Below are 19,140 nucleotides of genomic sequence, written 5' to 3'. Positions count from 1 at the left end.
CCATATCTCTCTCTCTCATTACAAACTACCATCCATAGCAACATCTAGTGGTAGAAGCAAGTAAAAAAATTTTCCTGTACATTTCCACGACGTTTCTCAAGGCTATGTCTCTTCCAGGGCTTTGGCCTATTGATTAAAATGAGGGGAAAAACATTCCAAACTCCTCCTTACCAGAAACAAAATGTATTTTCACCCCAGTTGCTGTAAAAGGCAGAGTAGTTACAGTACTGGAACTTGGTGAGTGAGTGCTGAGATTTATAGCCAGACATTCTTATAGGATAAACATAGTCATATTGTGGTGTGCTAACAGGAGACGAGTGTCAGCCCATGGGTAGGGCACTCAACTGGAGGCTGGAAGACCTGGGCTCTAATACCAGTTATGACACTAACTTACGTTGTGACTTTGAGCAAACCTCTAACAATCTCAGGGCCTTGCTTTCTTCATATGTACCGGTTTATCAAGCATCTTAATATCACTGTGTGAAAGGTCTTAATAAAAAATCACTATTATTATTGTTAATTATTTTACTACATGTCCAGACACCATAGTAGGCTCTTTCTAATCTCTATTGGAATTTCATACCTCTGAGACACCAGACTCCACTTTCTTGAGCATCTCAGAGAGATGATGGTTTTCTAGCCTCAAGGTTTCTAGCTGAACCAAAATCACCTAAGGAAACAAGATAAACACAACGAACTGATCAAAGACCTATACTACTTTCTACACTTTTAGTTCCAATGTTAACATACCTTATAAAGATATCTTATATGAAACTATATCTTATAAAGCAGGTTCTGGGCTGCTGTTCTTACTGGGGTTTTAATGGAAACCATATAAGCCATTTTGTATACACAGTCCAGGCCCCACATTCTCAAAGGATCTTACTGACCAAATCTAAATTAATCCAAGCCACTTCAAACTGCATTGCACAGAGACCAAAATGGGAATCTGGAGGAATTTTACAAGAGGCACTCTAGTTCAGACAGGACTGTGAGAGATCTTCCTCCTTGGTAGTCCTCATTTGTTCTGAAACTGTAGCAGCACACACTTTTCAGAGACAGCACCAGCCAGCATTCTGCTGTTAAAAATCTGTCAATTAGAGCTAGAAACTACTATTACCTTGGAACCGTGTGGAAGAGTTTCAGGGTCCACCTAGATCAAAGGAAGGTTCCTAGGAGTCCCCCTTGTCCAATTAAGGAAGTTTTCTGTACCCCCTTCATTCCTCACAGACAGAGACCCTTGAAGCAATTTTACCCTGTGCTCCACTGCCTTCCTTTCTGCTCTTTCAATCTCCATCCTCAGCCGCTGCTCCATGTCAGAGGTTGATCCACTGGCCGAGGCAACGGCAATGTCACGCTGGTGCAGTTCCTGCGTCAGTTGGGAGATCTCCTTTTTCATCCCTTCTAGCTCACTGTTGTGAGTTTGTTCAATGCGAGATAGTTGCTCCTTCAGCTGAAGAGGGATGGGAACAGGCCACATATGGTTTTTAAGGAAAGATGTTTCAGTGAGGAGACTGATGTGTTAGGCCCATGGGTTGCATGAGACAGAAGCACTGATGGATACAAAGCTCTTATGTAATCCTGCTCAGGCACCTCTGAAAATGCACTTCTACCTTGATTTTTAAATAAACTTGCTCTTCTCATTTTTGGGTTCCACTTCACAAACTACCAGTTGAGACAAGCAGCAAGCTATAAGTATCTACTGTAGAGTGGAAGCCCAACTGCCCCAATGTAGTGAACACTGACAACCTTCAGTGACTCTGTAGGAAACTACAAGTACTTAAACCTTCTGAAAACCATCTTGTAGATCATTATCTATTGAACACCACATAGGGTACACACCCCAGCAGCCATCTCTCTAAGGTGTTTTTGGCACTCATCACCAAATACTTGAGAGAGACCACTCTGTCTGTCTTAAGTATTTAAAAAACAAAATTAGAACAGTCTCTTTCCAGGTGGGACAAAGTTAGTTGATTAGATTGCTGTTTAAGTGCATCTCAGGCACAGTGTCTGCCAAGATATTTTAAATTAGTGATGGAAATCTACTTCAAATAAATGAGATTTCCATCATGTTCTCAACGCTGTAATATCCAAGATCACTCATTTTGTCATGGGAGCAAGGTTCCTAGTCTAGTGTAAGTCCCTGTGGATATTCTGTCTCCCATATAAAAAAGCCTAACCCTAGAGTAAGCTTGTTTTCACTCTTTTAGAAGAATGCAGCTGTTGTGGAAACCTCTGGTTGAGAGACCCTTCCCCATCTCAGCAGTAATCCTGGGAACTTAATACTCAGAAACCTGGAACTGGGCTTAGCATACAGGACGAAATGTTTGTGGCAGACAGATTACTCTGCCTTCATGCCAGATATCAAGACCAAACTCAATCATTCCACGCGAGTCCTAGAACACTTAAATCCAAGTCTCCAGAAACAAATAAATAGAACATTATGCCACTGGGCCACCTAACCATGACCTCTTCCTTTCAGTTCCTTTCACTTTTATGAACCTGCTGTCATGACCAAGGTCAGAATCCATTCTCACCCACAGCCTCTGAGGCAGGAATCAAAATATCTCCAGTCTGGATATATACTACACCATATACAGATAAGCCCACAGGGGTTTAAACTCATGAAGTCTCAGACAAATGTTTGGAAAATTATAGCAGGTCTCCCAAATCTGTTTTCCCCAGGTTCTCTCCTTCCCCTCCATTCAGGGCTACCATTACCCCACAAAGTTCTGTGCCTTCAATCCTTTCTTCACCTTGCTTACAGAGGACACACCACCACAGCTGCTCAGAGGTGTTATGAATAGTGTAGGAAATTTCTGAGACTGAAGGGCCCTTACCTTTTTCATCTCAGCCTTTGACTGACAGTGCTGTTCTTCCATCTGCTGCAGCTCTTTGAGCCTCTTCGTCAACTCTTCACTCAGTTGTACACATCTTTCATTTGCAGATCCTAGGCTGGGTGCCAGAGACATAAAAACACTAATTAAAACGTCCCCTAGAAACCAGAGAACATGGTCGGAAGAGCCAGTGTTCACGTTTACACTTCTATTTTATTTCCCACAAGTGTGTAATAACAAAAGGACTGGATTCAGTGACCCACAAGGTCTGTTCCAGCCATATATTTCTGCACACCAAAACAATTTTGATAGACAAAGACCACCAGAAAACTTCTCTGGGAAGATACAGCCACTTCTCTTTTGCTCACCTAAGCTTAGGTGAGCTTCCTGATAAGCTTAGGATTATCCCTACATAACCACCAATGGAAAAGTCCTGTTATAGCTTTTATCTAGAGCAAGAAGAATGAGATGTGGCTCCCAGAAGACAGCTGGCTGTAGACTGCAATACAAAGACTTTGCTGATCATTATAAAGGAAAGAAAAAATGTGAAACAGGCTAAAAAAGTAAACATACCCAAAAAGGTTTATTTTACAACAACCACCAACAAAACAGTTCCTCCAACTACCACCAGCAACATACTTGAGTAAGATTTCAGTTTGATTTCTAAAGGCCGTTTCCAAATAATGCAGGGACTGGAAAATTCTACTAACAATTGAGACAATTGGTGAATACAGCATTGCATGTGCCATGACTCAAGTTCCTCCGAAAAATCTGTAACCACTGCCTACCAGCTCTCAAGGCGAGCCATCTCTGACTGCAGGTGCTCTTCATTCTTGTGTGCAAGGTCCAATTGCAGCAGAACATGCTCCAGTTCTGCTCCCTGAGACGACAGCTGCTTCCCATGCAGGCAGTCTTCCAGGGACCTATTCAGAAACACATGCCTTAGCCTTCTTAACGTACAAATTCACTTCACCATAAGGCTTGCTAACTCAGGGAACACTGTATTTTCTCTTCTTTTACATTCCTAGCTCCACGAAACTCCACCAAAACAACTGCTATGATGCAACATCTCTGGATGTTCCAGATGTCACAAGTTTACCAGTCTGGTGATAAGCTCATGTTTGAAATCAAATCAGATGGAGACACAATCACTGAAATATGATGAAAGATTACGTGGCTGCTGGTTACATTACCAGGACACACTGCTACAGGGAAGGACACGGTTGTTATGCAACCTCTGCGTGTCTTCCTATCCCTTCACCATTATCAGAAGCTTATTTCTGGCACTTGCCTCTCACCATAGCAGAATTGGAAAGCTGCTGGGATTTTTGCCACGATTATCATCTCACTGAGACCCTGATCCTGTACCACTAAAGTACGTGGAAACTTTGCTATTGACATCAATGGGCTACAGGACTGAACCCTGAGAGGACTCCACTGCTCATCTGAAGTGCTTATGAAGACAAATCAAACAATGCACTGCCTCAGGAAACCTATCAGACTGAAAAGTCTGACATTTTCTTTAATCTATATTGTTTGGAAGCTGGTTGCTTTTAAGAGAAACATAATTCAAGATACAATCAATGAGAAACACAGAACTTGTGCCATTACTTTACATTTAACAGCATCTCCTGTCATACAAAGCAATCACTAAGGATTCAACATTGAAGTATATGCAAAGGGCATCCCTATTGTCTCAGTGAACAAATCTAGATCCCTATCCAGCAATGAACTGGTTGGCTAGGCATAGATGCCAAGAATACCTGACAAGTTGCTCCTTGGTGTGCAAAGTTCCAGTCACCCTGGCCAATTCCTTCTGTAACTGCTCCTCATGCATTTTGGAGCTGCTAATGAAGTCTTCCTGGGACTGCAGGGTGGCTCTCAGCTCTGTCTTCTCCTCTTTTAATACCTGCAAAGAGAGAGATGCATTGGGCAGAATCATCTTATTACAACTAGTCTGGAAATGAATCATGTTTTTGGTGTATGAAGAAGCCATCAGAGATAGGTGGCTAGAGGGCCACGTGGGTATAAAGATGACCTTGAATTTCACCTGGAAACTCACAAAGGCCTTAGCAAAGATGGGAGTACTTCTAAATTGATAGTCTTAAGGTCTAGACACTGAATTATCCACTAGTTCCCTTGCTGGACAACCCTTTTTGCTACTTCTCATGAACCCTCCTTCCTTACACTTCTCCACTGACCTCCAGCATTTTCTTGGAGCGTCTCAGCTCCTCCTTGACTCTTTGCTCCTCCTCCAGAATCTTCTGATTGGTTTCAGTCAGATCATCCACTCTCATGTTAAGCCTCTCCACCTCCAGCTCATTGGCACAGATGGTGCCATTGGCCCTCTGCAGCTGGCTGGTTAAATGCTGGATTTCTGACTGGCTGGCCAACTCCACAGATTCCAGCAGCTGCTTCCGGTTGCTGAGCTGAGTCTGCTAACAGTGATTGTTGGTGTGTTAAAATTCTTCATAATGTATGAAGAGAGCGGAATCCAAATCTGGATTCAAAGCTTCTCAAAGACTCTGCCCTGATATTTCTCAGTACAGCAAACAAACTCCTCGAGAAGCAGCAGCACTGCCTTCCAGGGAACAACACGAGGCAGTGATATAAGCCTACAGTGCATATGGGGTATTTGGAAGCACAAAGATGAAAGGCATTAGGGAGATGCTTGAGATTCCAAAAGGGGTCTGGGAAAAAGACAATCTTTAAAGCAGATCAGACATTCTCAGACAAGCTGAACAGATATCAGAGCAGCCCATTTCCCCGTCCATCAGCCCAAGGGTTAAACCTAGCCAGATGACAAAGTGGAAGTTGGCTGGCAAATTCCATAAACTAGCTAGGATGACCAGTCAATCTGTTAATCCCATACGGGGACATAGAGCTACTCTTGACACAGACAGAGAAGGAATCAAATAGAAACTGGAATGACAGCACCAGCCAGTCATGTTCTGCTTCCTGCAGTAACAATCTGGTACTAGAAAGCTTGCAAGAAAACTCGCTTTCTTGAAGGTTTTATTGTTTTACAGGGAGAAAAAGGAAAAAGAAGAGAGAAATCATAATAAATATATGACTTGTAAAGAACACATTCCCATTTATTTACAGGAACTACACTCTATTTTATATCCTCTCTCCACTCTCTATTGGAGAACTGATGTAATTTAATAAACTAGCCCTGACACATGCATCTGAGAACCTCTACCTTCTAAAAATATTTTTTTCTTGCAAGTTTTGATGTCATCACTTGCCATGGTTTACTGTCTGGCAGACAGTACAAACAAAGAAACCTAGAGGAATAACACACTGTGAAAATTCTACATTTTCATAACCTCGGCAGTCAAAACACAGAGAAGGGTAAAAAGTACAAGGGCTAAAAATGCTATCCTGCAGCTGTCCAGGAAACCAACAGGATGTCAGAATGACTGAATGAATGGTTGGTTTCTGCAGTAAGAAAAAGCCTAAAAGTGAAATTTTTAAGCCCATAGCCACATAGTACTCTGGTACCATGCAGGAAGCCCCATTTCAATTGCGGGTCTTAAGCTTAGCTGGCTAGCAGGGCCCAAGAGAAGTCCTGGGAAGGCCATGCAGAAGTAACCTCTGTAGCTGTACTGTGAGATACCAAGAAATTGAGCCCCTAATTCAGGACTCTGCAATTGGAGGTCTGTGGGCTGCATGAAGCCCTTGAAGGATTAACAAGTGGCCAGCAGGCTCCCAGCACAACCACCACTGCCCATCTCTGGCCCCCTCTTCCCCGCCCCACACCATTGCTTCTACTATAGCAACTGGGATCTTGGGGCTCATTCATCCTCTACTTCCTGCCCCTGGGGATTTGGGGGCCAGAGTGCCCATTCTGCACACACAGCAAGGGAGGGAGTTGGGCTGCTCATAATGCACAAGAAAAACAGTAGCAGGGCTGCCCGCACTGCAGATGGGCCTGTGGCCAGGAGAAGAAGGGGTGCTGCACATGTGGTAGGGAGGACCAGGGCTGCCTGTGCTGCTGGGAGGGGAGGGGGAAGGAGTAGTGCCAACCATGACAGGAGGGGGGAGCAGGGCTGCCTGTGCCGTGCATGTGGTAGGGAGGTGAGTGAAAAGGGGAATGTGCTAGACTGCCCACATGGCATAGGAGGGCCTGGCATGGGGGTGAAGGGGGCAGGGGGAAATGGGTGCCACCAACAGTGAACAGCCCTCAGTCTGCAGCCTGCCTTGTGCATGTCCCAGGACTGTGATCCACATGGCGTGTAGCCTCCAGCTGCCCAGAAGTTGGACAGCCCTGCCCTAATTCAGGGACAAGGGGGAAAACCGTTAGTTGAGAGCCTGCAGTTCTCAGCTAGCCCCACTTTTCTGAAAAGTCACCCAACAGGCAGAGTGAGAGAGGGAGTATGTAAGACAGACATCTTCCATTACTTTTAATGGCAGATGTGCCTCTAAGCCCCTGAAACTGCCGCAAAAATCCCACCATGACTTCCTGTGTTTTATACTGCGTTTAAAGAGTCCATCTCCAATCTAATACACTGCCCAACATGTCAAGGACATGTGCCTGCTCAGAAGATTGAACTATCAAGGGCAAAAAGACAGTAGCAGCAAGACCTTCTGCTCAAAGGCTCAGTTTGCATCTGAAGATCTGCTACAGTTGGCCCCTCACGAAGCTCCCATCAGTGTCAGCTTCAAACCTGTCACTGAAAAGTTCTTCCTTGCAGGAGCTTCCACTCAACAGCAATTCAGAAACCCATTAAAGTACAAAGCTCCCAGCAAGCGCTTCTTATCAGTGTCTGCTGTGATTGTGTCAGTGTGACTTCACAGCTGGGCTCTGGGTCAGCTCATCTAACCCTGCTACAGCATCACTAACACAGCAAACAGATTGACTTTCCAGGAACAACAGCTCCATTCCACTCTTCCCATAAGAACTTCAAAACAAGGCTAGAAAATGCTGTTACACTGGTACCTCTTGGAAGTGCCTTTTGTCTGAGAAGGCTATTTTCCAGTAGCAGGTTCTGAACAGGGCCTGCATAGTTGGCTATAGCCAGGTAAGTAGCTTTGAACAAAGTGATATGTCACAGCATTTATTTTAAACCATAGCCTGTAACCAATCCCCCTACAAAAACCATCATCTTATTGTCTTCCTCCTGCTAATCTTTACAAGTGTGCAGAAGCCATAGGGAAGGCTTACCTAACTTCCATATACAGACTTCAGATCATTTGTTGCTGTAAATACATATTATATACCATACACCAAATTAATGCATCAGACCTAAAAGTCATTTCAATGTTAACCTAAACTGGTTTCAAGCTCAAGGGAATTCCTTGGTCTTTGCTCTCCCCACCATCACTGCAAACTAAAAACTTTGATATATTAACTGTACCTGAATGAGCTCTGATTGATCAGCAAAAGCCTTCCTCTGCGCCTCTAGTGATGCAACCTGCTGTTGGTAAAGCAAACGCTGTTTCTCCCAATCTAGCGACTTCTGACGAAACTCCTGCAAGGACAACAGGGAGAGCACCACCCACACAGCTGACAGGCTTATGCCCCCAACTCTCACTCAGGACTACTCTCTTTCACCCCACCATTGATTCAAGTACCTTCCCTCACAGAGGGAAACTCTGAGCCAGTCACCTGATGATGCACCAACTCAGCAGTACAAAACCTCATAAACTGTGCCTCTCCCCCCCGAGTTAAGAGCTTAATGTAAATTATCACTATTTGAAATGTTAAGTGCTTACAGATTCATGGGCTGCTTTATAGATTTGCTGTCAGAGAATTAGCAATTCCACTTTCCTTTAACTTTCAAAAAAAGGCTGTTACTGAAATCATTATGGGTCTACAACAGTGCAGCTCAAATTATTGGCCCTGCAGGACAGATGAGTGAGGCAAGGCTGGATTACAGGCCAGATACAGTCCTGCACAATAGGATTGGGCCCTGCATTGCCCATGCCTGCCGGGATCAGGTCCCAAATGCTGGGATCAGTCCCACATGCCAGAATTGGGGCCTGTGCCAACCTGTGGGGCCAATATAGTACGCAGGATCACACTACCTGGCCCATGATGCTTTCCATGGGTCCACAAATTTGATAGCAGGAAAGTGATACCTACAATCCTGTGCCAAATTCTTGCATGTAGGGGAGTACTGGGGGCTGAATCTGGCCTGTGGATCAAGGGTTGAGCACACCAGGTCCCCAGTGCTCTCAAGCAGTGCCACTCTCAAACAGACCTGCCCACCCACAGCTGCTGGCCACAGAGAAGAAGTCAGAGTGGCTTCACCCCTGTGTTTCTAGGTCTGGTGCACACAAAAAGAAGTGAATGGACAGGGTATGTGCCAAACCAGCCCCCAAAGAGCGCTAGGGATGTGTTGTAGGTGTACTTGTAGAGTGACATATATGTAGAGTGGCATATACAAATGTGCAGGATTCTAACAATACTCGACCCGGCAGTCAGCTGCCTCAGAGGTGTTTTGGATAGGTTTGTTCCAAAGGTCTGAGTGGTGCTGTTGCAAAGGACAGTGTGTGATTGAGTTAAGCATGCTAGCAAAATTAATGACAAGATGGATTTTAAAGTAGTTTAATACCATGTAGAGAGTTTGACCAAAATCCCTTAAAGGTGAAAATCCCATTATATTTGGGCTCTGTCTACAATGCAAGGAGACTGCTGCCATTCTAACTACAGTCGCGTTGCTATAGCAGCTGGGTTCCCTGGTGTGGACTCAACTCTGCCAGCAGCAGGAATTTTTCTGCCACCAGGGTTAAATCAGCTTCCTTGAATGACAGAAACTCTGCTGGCAAAAGCTGTCTTCTGCTGCCTGCGCTGTACCCATAGCAGGGGGCTTGCTGGCAAAGCTACCTTAGCTGTAGGGTGTGATCTTTTCATACCTGCTGGTCAATACCACTCTGCTAAAAGAACTTCGTAATGTAGACAAGCTCTTGAATGTGTGACAGCCACTTACTATCTTGCCCTTAAAACATGCCTGCCTTTAAATTAGTCCCAAATAAAAATAGAAGCTTTGCATATTTTTGCATTATGATAGCCCTTCAAGGCCCCAGAGATCAGGCCCCATGGTGCTGGCCAAAAACCATATTTTTAAGATATACAATTTCCAACAGTTCTCCCCTGCTCCCAGCACTCTGACACCCCTTTGACAGCTTGCTCCACCTCTTTTATAAAATCTTAAAGGGCACATGGCTCACCAAGTCATATCCTGATCAATGCACAGAACACAAATGACAGGAGCAGTACAAAAAGGGTACTTCACCCTGGAAGAGACTGAGAAGAGCTAATGCCACGGTGGGAAGATTTGGTATCTGGACTCAAAATCCATTATTAAACATGCAGATTGGTCACTGATGTTGAGGTACTCGATTCAGCCTGTACAAGACCTAGCAACAACTGCTTACTATGCACTTACCTCTATCTTCTTGGTCAGTCTGGTCACTTCAGATTGGTCCTGCCCATGCCCTTGGCTCTTGGCATTCTCCCTTGCTTCTTTCAACTGTTTCTTCTGCAGCTTTTCATAGCTTCTTTTCAGTCTGGCTAGCTGCAAGGAAGTCAATATAATTCTAACAATCCTGCACAAGGTCACAGTGCAAGAACTTAAAGTTGTTCTGAAGGAAGGGACATAAAGGCCTGTCATACAAACACTTCTTCAATCCAACAAAATTCAGAGACTGAGCCAAGATCCTGTGGATACTGAGGCATGGACCACTACAAGTTAACCTAAAATATACAAGCCTCTCAGCAGCCAAGGCTGTAGCAAGTTCATCAACTTCCATCTGTGGCCCAGCCGTCAGGAGAATCTGGGGCTACCTTGGGCTCTAAGTGTTATACAAACATGGAGTCACAGTCTCCAAAAAGAAATGAGGTCTTCTGAGACTCAAACAGGAACTGAAGGGCTTCCCCTTAAAACAGAGTGCAAATAGCTACTCACCCTGCTATACTGCTTTCTTAGCCACACTATACCACTTCTCCACTGCCTTGAGAAAGGCAACAGGAAAAGGTCAAGATTTCATGCCACAAACTTTGAATGAAATTAATATTTTGCATTTAAATTACATTTTTGACCAAATATGAATTTTTAAATTTACATTACCCTACATCTTCCCTCTGAAGGTCTCTTTCCATTAGAAACATGGATGAACTGAACCTGAGACCACTGATGTGGTTAGTGGAAACATTATCCCATATTACAGATGGAAAAAGCAAAGGCCAGGATTATAAAGGAAACATGCAAATGAGATCAGGAACTATGCAAACAAGATCAGGAACTGAACCTAGATCTCATGACTCTCAGCCCCGGTCTTTAGCCATAAGAGAGACTTCCCTTCTTCAAAAGCACAGTTCAGCAAAGTACTTAAGCAGAGGCCTTACTGAACAGAAATGGACATAAATGACTTCAAGTTAAGCATGCACATGCCCCGAGCTGAAGTAGGGCCAAAATGCTCCCCAGGTATTGAGTTAGCTTTGCGGTACCCTTGTGAATAGAATACTGAATATATAAATGCATTGGTAATGATGGGTAAGGTCAAGAAGCAGTTCAGAGATGGAAGCTTGGACCCAAAGAAAGCTAGTGACAATACTAGGAAGAAAACAGACAGGAGAATCTGTCCATATTAAAACACCCAAGCTTTTCAGTCTTGCCCAGAGCCTGACTGCTATTCTAGTCCTGAACATTAATGTACCTCAATCTGCCAATGTACCTCAGTCTTGCTCAGCAGCACCTCTACCATTCCAGTGGGAACATCTCTTGAACAAAGACTGCTAATCATGCTGAAATGTAAGGGGTTTTTAAATGAGGACATACACTTATGTGGAGCAAGATGAGACCACCAAATAATTTTTTTTACTTATGCCCTACCATAAGCAGGAATCAAGCAGTTCTCCAGAGAAGTAAGGCCAACACACTGTTAGCCTTTCACGGTATTTAACTCTAAGTTACTGACACACTCGGGAAGTGTACGGAAACAGAAAAGGCCCAAATGTGAAATGCTGTCCTACCACCTGCAGGAAATCCCAGCATCTGTTGCATTACTATGGGCAAAATGACTTCTGTGGGACAGGAAGTCTGAAATTCCTTTTAAAAGTCTGTCAAGTAAATTTAGTATTTAGGAAGTGAATTAACATACACAGGAGAGCAAAATCTCTTCAGTAAAGCTAAGCACAGAAAGAGTCTTGCGCTAATCCTTCTTGTGACTTTGGAGGGACAACAAGCAGGAGTGGGGTCAGGCTCTCTGCCCAGCCAGCAACTAGAAAGTCTGAGATGTGGATACCTGCCTTTGCTAAAAGGACCATGATCACCAATGGAGTTCACAGTGGCCACTCAAGAAGCAGAAAATAATGTTATTTGGTCTGCCAAACTCAGCCAATGACAAGGTAAAATGGCCTGCACCCAACTGGCAGTGCCTTAGCCAAGTCTCAGGATGGACATACCAAGATTTACTAGAAAAAAGGGTTCTGGTCCCAAGGAAAAATAACCCAGCATCTTTCATGGCCTGGTAAACTTGAGTTCTGTGCAACTGGCTTAAAAGTAGTGAAAGCAACATCTTTTGTCAAAAAAAGAAAAGATAACAAAAAATCTTACTTAAAACAAAACGTCTATTTTGAAAAGGGGGAAGTCCCTGAGACTCCTGCAATATATTATTGCTCCTGCGTTTATAAAGAAGATGCTCCAGTGCTAGGATGATGGCTAGCAACATAAGACGAAGAGGTGGAGAAAGGACTTTGCAGGAGGCCTTAAAATATAGTCTTTCTTATTTACAAGGAGGTAAACAGGTCTATGGCAATTTTCAAAAAGAGAAAGATGGTGTCGTTGGATCCAAGTTATATCTTGCTGTTCTGAGCACACAAAATGGTGCACTATATTAGTTGGTGGGTGGCTGCTACCTTCCTGTGGATGTACTTCAGGAGGGATGTGCATTTTTATGCTCTAGCATGATTCATCTCGTTTATTTCACATGAAGAAGACCAGCTGCACAGTCATGCTTTTTTAATTTCATGATGTGCTGGGGAAATGCTGCTGTTGCCTGTACCCATAGCAACATAAGCATACACATCGTGATAGCTGGGGTGGGAGAAGACAGGAAATATTTGCTGTCAACTTCTGCAGATGTTTAACATATATGAAAATAGCAACAAGTCTTTACAGCATGCACTTCTACTTCTACAGCAGTTTTAAGCCCTTAAATCCTCTGGAATGTAATCAAGCATACGACACAGGTACAATGCTTCTGTCTCTAATCTATTTTCTTTTCTGGCACATGGCAGAGGCTGTAAGATTAAAAAAAAAAAGAAGCAAAATTCAAAAAACAAAAGTAACAAAATAGTTAATCTGTCAGATACCATTTTTCTGCAACCCACCTCCTCTTGAAATTTCTTCAACTGTTGTTCATATTCAACAGCCATGTCCTGCTTAGCCTTCTCCATGCCTTCCAACTGCTGGCACAACATCCCAACCTAAAAAAAGAATTTAACCACTCAGTAACTGTTAGCACAGTAAGTAGAAGGCTTTAACACATCTGATTGTATCACTGCTAGACACCAAAACTGAAGAATTTCTCTATGTGGGACATATAAGTGGCAGCAACTATGAGCATTAAGGGCCTGATCCTACAAAACCTTCTACATTGTGGACACTCCTACCAGCTAGAAGGGTAACTCACCACAAAAAGTTAAACACATGCTTAAATCTTTGCATAATTTGGGTCTAAATTTGCTCAACTGTGTCAATTCCAGACCCTACTTTTCAGCTGTTCGCAATTTTCTGAGATTTCCACCTTTTAGACTGAAACTTGCCCAGCCTAATTTCTATTAAAAGGCAATATTTTTCTATGTCATTTGATCAGAAACTGTTCATAAGATACATATTAAAATCAACCTGTCATTGACAAACATAGTCACGTCCTTATCAAATTCCCTTCAGGTGAAGCAGAAAGCCTCCAAATTACATGTACAGGTAGAAAAGAATCAAAGTAAATAAGACTTTGAATCTTCTGAATGGGAGATTGTCCTTATTTTTTATATATAGATATATTTTTTTAACCCCAAACAACAATTTGCAGCTCATTTTCATTCGTGCACCTTCCCTGGGTTCTGGGGCAGGGACCTGTTCAATTGCATGTCTGTAAAGCATCCAGCTGATACCTGAGCAGCATAAAACAAAAACTATGTAACAAGTCAGAGGCAGGCAGAGAGGGCAAGATGATGAATAAACAGTCCTAGAGCACGAACAGCAGAGTGTCTGTCCTGTAATGATCTTAACCGCAGCTTATGCTATTGCTTTGAGGTACGTTATAAATATAACGTACCTGAATCTCTATTTTCTCCTGCTCATTTTTATTTTAAGCTGAACTGCATAACAGTTCTAACAGTAAGTATATACAAACTTGTTTATTTTGAGGACCACAGAAACAGCAGCTGTTTCTTGGGTAACAAAGGCATACAGAAACACAAGCATCATCAATGGCTTTTGTGATAAAAGTGAGAATTCCAGTCCAAAAGGAGTCAGAACTTGAATGTCCTCCATGCCTCCTTCAACTGCTGCCAAAATACTATTTGTGGCAAGGGCAATGTGCTGACAAGAAATGTACATGACAAAAGAGCTGCACAATCAGAGGCAAGATTGTTTAAATGAAGGCATTATCATTAGGCATCAGAGGATGTGGACACACGAATTATACCACGCTGAAAGGGTCTGTCTTTGTTAGTTGATCCATAAGAACTGTTTCACATTTCTTCTCTTTCACAGCAAGTGGAGACTAAACTGAAGTAATTTAAAATTTGCTTAGTTCAGAGGTGAACTGCCCCAATTCAGTTTTCACTTGCTTTGGGACAAGAGCAGACACAGGAGGCAATTACCGTGGATCAACTGACACATGGTAATTTCCCCACACATACACCTTTTAAGTCAGTATAAACTGTTTGTCCACACCTCAGAGAGAGGTCCACAGCACACCACATTCCTCTTGACCTCCTAGGATCCAAGAGAAGACATAACAATTCAGTTTACAAGAGGCAAAGTTTATTACAAACAACCCACAGAAGACATTCCTGTACTGATGCGACAGTTTATCACATGCAGTTTTGAAACAACAGGAAGCTGGCCCAATGGCCCATCTACACAAAATAATAGCCTCGGAAATTCTCAACAAGAGCCTAGTGCAATTTAACAAATCCCATTCTCACTTTCCAAGTGATGACATGCAATCAGGATGCTTACCACTTGTCTGTCACCAGCTATTATTTCTGTGTTTTCCAGTTGCTTTGAGAGTCCAGTCTGTGATTTTGGCACCCAGCTATCACCAAGTTACTTTAGGAGTTGGGTACGTCACTGCCATAGGTCCCTTTGGAAATCCCAGCCCAGTAGTGCAAAACAGGCCGCAGCCTTTCCTTGGCACAGGGCTAAAAAACCTGTGCTTGTGCTTTTACATTTTTAATTAAAATTTTCTTTGCCTAATCTCTACTCTTTAATCAATAAAACACTAGCAAGGAAAAACAGATGCTTCGAACAGAACAGTGACCAAAATGGAAAGTGCCAAGTCTATGAACACTGAAAATTTATGTTTCTAGATGGAAGAACAGACCTCCTGGATACAGAACAGAGTAAATCTGTGACAGTACCTCTTTGTGCTTCTCATTCAACAATACTCTAGTGGAAGAAAGCTCCTGGTCTCGGACCTCCAAGCAAGCCTCTAGGGCCTGCGTCTGTCCTTCCCACTCAGATTTCTTGTGAGCCACCATGATGTCGATCTGCTTCATCAGCTCATGCAGCTCAGCCTCACAGGATGTCAAGAATCCTCTGCTGACAGGAAGACAACTTGTTAAGACCAGGGAATAGGCAGCACAGATACTGAACTCAGCAACAAGTGTACAGTTTCCCCGTATTCCCATACCCACCTCAACCCTTGGCACCTCCACCATTACAAACAAACTATCTAGAGCCAGCAGTTAGGGTTTTATTCGAGTATAATGCTTTCTTCTTTAAAAAAAAAACAAAACAACCAACCCCAAAGAAAATTCTTTAACATTTTGGAAACTAACCAGACAGACTAGTTTAGCTCAACATGACTCAGGAATTCTTTACCTACATGGTGAACCTGCAGGGTCAATTTAGCAAATATAATCTTGTACTCATACTAGACTGAACTAACATTAATGCATGAGTGACTAGAATCTCAGCTGATGTAAATCAGCCTAACACCACTGAAGTCAATAGAGCAAACTGATTTACATTAGCTAAATATCCAACCTTAAGCATACATGTAGCACTCAGCATTCTGAAATAAAATAGCTTAGCTGTTTTATGTCTTTTTCACCTATTCACCCCAAGAAGTGAATTATTACCCTCAGAGATGGGATTGTTCAGAAGAACTCTACCCTAGCCCAACATGTGTCCTGTTAAAGTCAATGAGAGTTTTCTTACCACCTTCCATGAGCACAGTTATGCCAAACCCAAGCACTTTCGAAAACCTCAACCTGAACAAATAACCTTGATTATATACACTAAAACAGTGTTTCTCAACCAGCGGGACACGTCCCACTAGTGGGACTTGAAGGTCGTGTAGGTGGGACTTCAACTCATTGCCCGATTGAAAAAAAAAACAAAAAAGTTGTTTGCACTTCAAGTAAATGAATCAACAGATATCTCAAACAGCGCAATTTTGTGGGGTTTTATTTTTATTATGGTGGAACCAAGGTTTTTTGACAAAACGGTTAGTGGGACATAAGGTGTAGAAGGTTGAGAAACGCTGCGGTAAAAGACAAAACTCAATGTATTAAATAGGAGCATAAAAACATTTTTAAAATACTAAACTCTGCAATTTGGCACTCTAACAATGCGCAATAAGCTAAACAGGTTTCTCATATTTTATATTTTAAAAAAATATTGCCCCAAAGCAGAGACTTTTTATACCAAGTTTGAGTCACAAGAGAAATCTTACAGCCAAGTTATCAGCTCCTGAAAATAGAAGTTTATCACATAAATGCTGACAAACCGCTAAGTAGAACAGGTTGGATGACACCACAATAATGAAGAATAAAACATTTGCAATCTACTAAAGAGTCTGCTCCCTAGAGAATCTGGGATTGCGAATTTGGTGCAGTAATCAGTGAAGCCAATTCAACTAACTTCTCTGAAACTTCACAAGTTGCTCAGCTAGGGACACTATTAAGTATTGCAAGATACAGCCCCAGAGAGCAGTGAACTCCATGCTGATCTTTACCCCTTTAATTTGCCTGTCAAACAGGAAGGACTGAAAAGAAATGGAAATCAATAGGTTAAAGGATTGAAATTTCTCTGTTTCCCCAGAGTGGCTGCACACTTCACAACTTGACAGTTTTTCTATAGGGAAAGAAAATACGCTCTTAAAGGAGCCAACCTCACTATTAAATTTGATGTTCACCCTGTCCTGCAAAGTGACCAAAAATTAAGCAGGAACTATGGCAAGTACATTTATTTTGTTTGCAGGAACTGTATAATAAGATTCATGTTTAGGTTCTGAAGCTAGTTATGCAAGGAAGAGATGGTATTTGCCATCTTTAAGGATTGGGCAAGTTCTGAAAAGGGATTACCAAAAGGGTCTCACACAGAGATGGAATACAAGCAGAAGAGTGACTTCCAGCTCAAATTTCCTCAATTACTAGGTAAAACTCTACTTTTTCTTCCTTTTTTTGAATTGTAGATTCAGCCTAGGCTCTCAAAGCTGTATGTATTTTAGCCTGACTCTAGCATTAAAGATTCAGTAGCTGGAAGACATTTAACAGTTCTGCTGATAACACGCAAGCCAAAAAGGAATACAGCTTGCACTCCTGCCACTGGATAGTCCCTACAATGCCAGCAGGAGCAAGAAGCAGTAGGACTTATTTCAGCTAGGAAAGCAAACAGATTGGAGCAGATCTGCAGAGCGGAACCATGCTGCTTTTATGTATTTCACTACAATGGCACTTAGTGTCAAAAGAGCTTGTAAGAAGGCTGTAAATATAACAGGAAATGACAATTATTCAGAAAGCTGAAAGTACAGATATGCCAACTATTAAAACTATGAAGGCTGGTAGCCAGAGACTTCTGGAAAAGCAATTCACTACAGGTCTGCTCCTGCTCCAATAAGAAAAAACAAAAAACAGTGGCACAATATATCAAGCCCCACTAACTACATCCTGAAGGCTTTACTCAAGCATAAAACCCTGTGTAGATAAAGGTTTGGCTGAGTAAGGAAAGAACTGAAGGACTACAACATCTGAACTTAAACTAATACAGGTGTTTCTTTAGTTGAGAGGAGACTATTGCAAACAGCTGCATACGTACCCACCACGCCCTTGCTTTTGCATTCCCTCTAGCAAAGCCTCCATCACAAACGTGGTCCTCTATAGCAGCTAGAAAAGCAAGCGAAGTGGGGGTCAGGCTGCAGCACTTGATAACATGCTCTCCAGTGGGCTGTAGAAGTCTGGAGTGGGGAGAAGGAGGTGAAAAATTATGCAATTTACAGGGTATGTGTAGGAAGGGGCAAAAGAGTTGCAGAGTCTTCTTCAAGAGACTTGCAGGCCAAATGTTGGCCAGAGATATAAAAAATAAAGAAATCAGTCAGAACAAGAAAATCAGGACCATTGCTTATTGATTACCATCAGCTTAGCTGATGCAATTATGTGATCCAGCAAACACAATGATTCAAACAGTGGATGTGAAATATGTAGTCAGGCTGTGAACTTTAGTAAGCTGGTTAATTGAATGGGTCAGGCCATACTGGGGCTGGGGGGATTTTTATCCTCAAGAGCATAGGACAGTGCAGAACTGTAAAGAGACACAGAAACTGCTGGACTAGAGCAGCCCCAGCATCCATCTTGTTTGGGACAGAGGCCAGCACAAGCTGTTTCCAACAAAAACGTTAAGAACCCTGCAATAAGAAATGGTGGGATAATTTGTACTCACACTGAAAAATATCCAGCTCCACCTTCCCTAAGCTCCCTGATATTCTATTGCCCAAGGTAAGTACCTCTCTCTTGCCAGTTCCACGCACCAGCCAGGTGGCCTGATTTGGATTGGACAATTCTAGATAGAATAACAATGGCCAACGTACCAGGACTGTTGGTTGTTCCTGCCTGAGGTTGGTCAATTTAATAATGGATGCTAACCGTGAATGCTCATGAGCATGGAGGCAGAGAGCTGACTTGTCCTCTTCTCCCATCTCCAGGTGTGAAGTGGAGAAAGAGGTAGAGAAAGCAACCAAGAGCACTCTCTCTAGACTCCCACCCGTGAAGGCAATCTGATGGCAATACCAACTCCCCTCCCTGATAATTAAAACTGCAGTGGAGAGGGCTGGTCTGTCACTG

At 42.8% G+C, this 19,140-nt stretch overlaps 1 protein-coding gene across 21 annotated transcripts in view; it reads right to left on the bottom strand.

The window, feature by feature from the left end:
* CEP63 (centrosomal protein 63) overlaps nt 1-19,140 on the bottom strand; it is a 31,480-nt gene that overhangs the window by 7,597 nt on the left and 4,743 nt on the right. For 6 of the 21 annotated variants that reach the window (XM_014604578.2, XM_019489843.2, XM_019489841.2 and 3 more), the window contains 11 exons: nt 18,119-18,257; nt 15,436-15,616; nt 13,177-13,272; nt 10,232-10,360; nt 8,198-8,311; nt 5,039-5,275; nt 4,601-4,746; nt 3,626-3,760; nt 2,841-2,955; nt 1,256-1,453; nt 584-670 (listed from right to left, as the gene is read on the bottom strand). In XM_014604578.2, coding sequence (XP_014460064.1) covers nt 584-670; nt 1,256-1,453; nt 2,841-2,955; nt 3,626-3,760; nt 4,601-4,746; nt 5,039-5,275; nt 8,198-8,311; nt 10,232-10,360; nt 13,177-13,272; nt 15,436-15,616; nt 18,119-18,162 — 1,482 coding nt within the window. In that variant the 5' untranslated portion in view covers nt 18,163-18,257. The remainder of the gene's footprint in view (nt 1-583; nt 671-1,255; nt 1,454-2,840; nt 2,956-3,625; nt 3,761-4,600; nt 4,747-5,038; nt 5,276-8,197; nt 8,312-10,231; nt 10,361-13,176; nt 13,273-15,435; nt 15,617-18,118; nt 18,258-19,140) is intronic. The other 15 variants (XM_019489850.1, XM_019489849.2, XM_019489851.2 and 12 more) reach the window with 13 other exon arrangements.

This window comes from Alligator mississippiensis, chromosome 7 (genome assembly GCF_030867095.1).
Source record: "Alligator mississippiensis isolate rAllMis1 chromosome 7, rAllMis1, whole genome shotgun sequence".
NCBI lineage: Eukaryota > Metazoa > Chordata > Crocodylia > Alligatoridae > Alligator > Alligator mississippiensis.
Note: the sequence above shows the minus strand (reverse complement) of the source record. Positions and strands in the feature narration are given on the sequence as shown.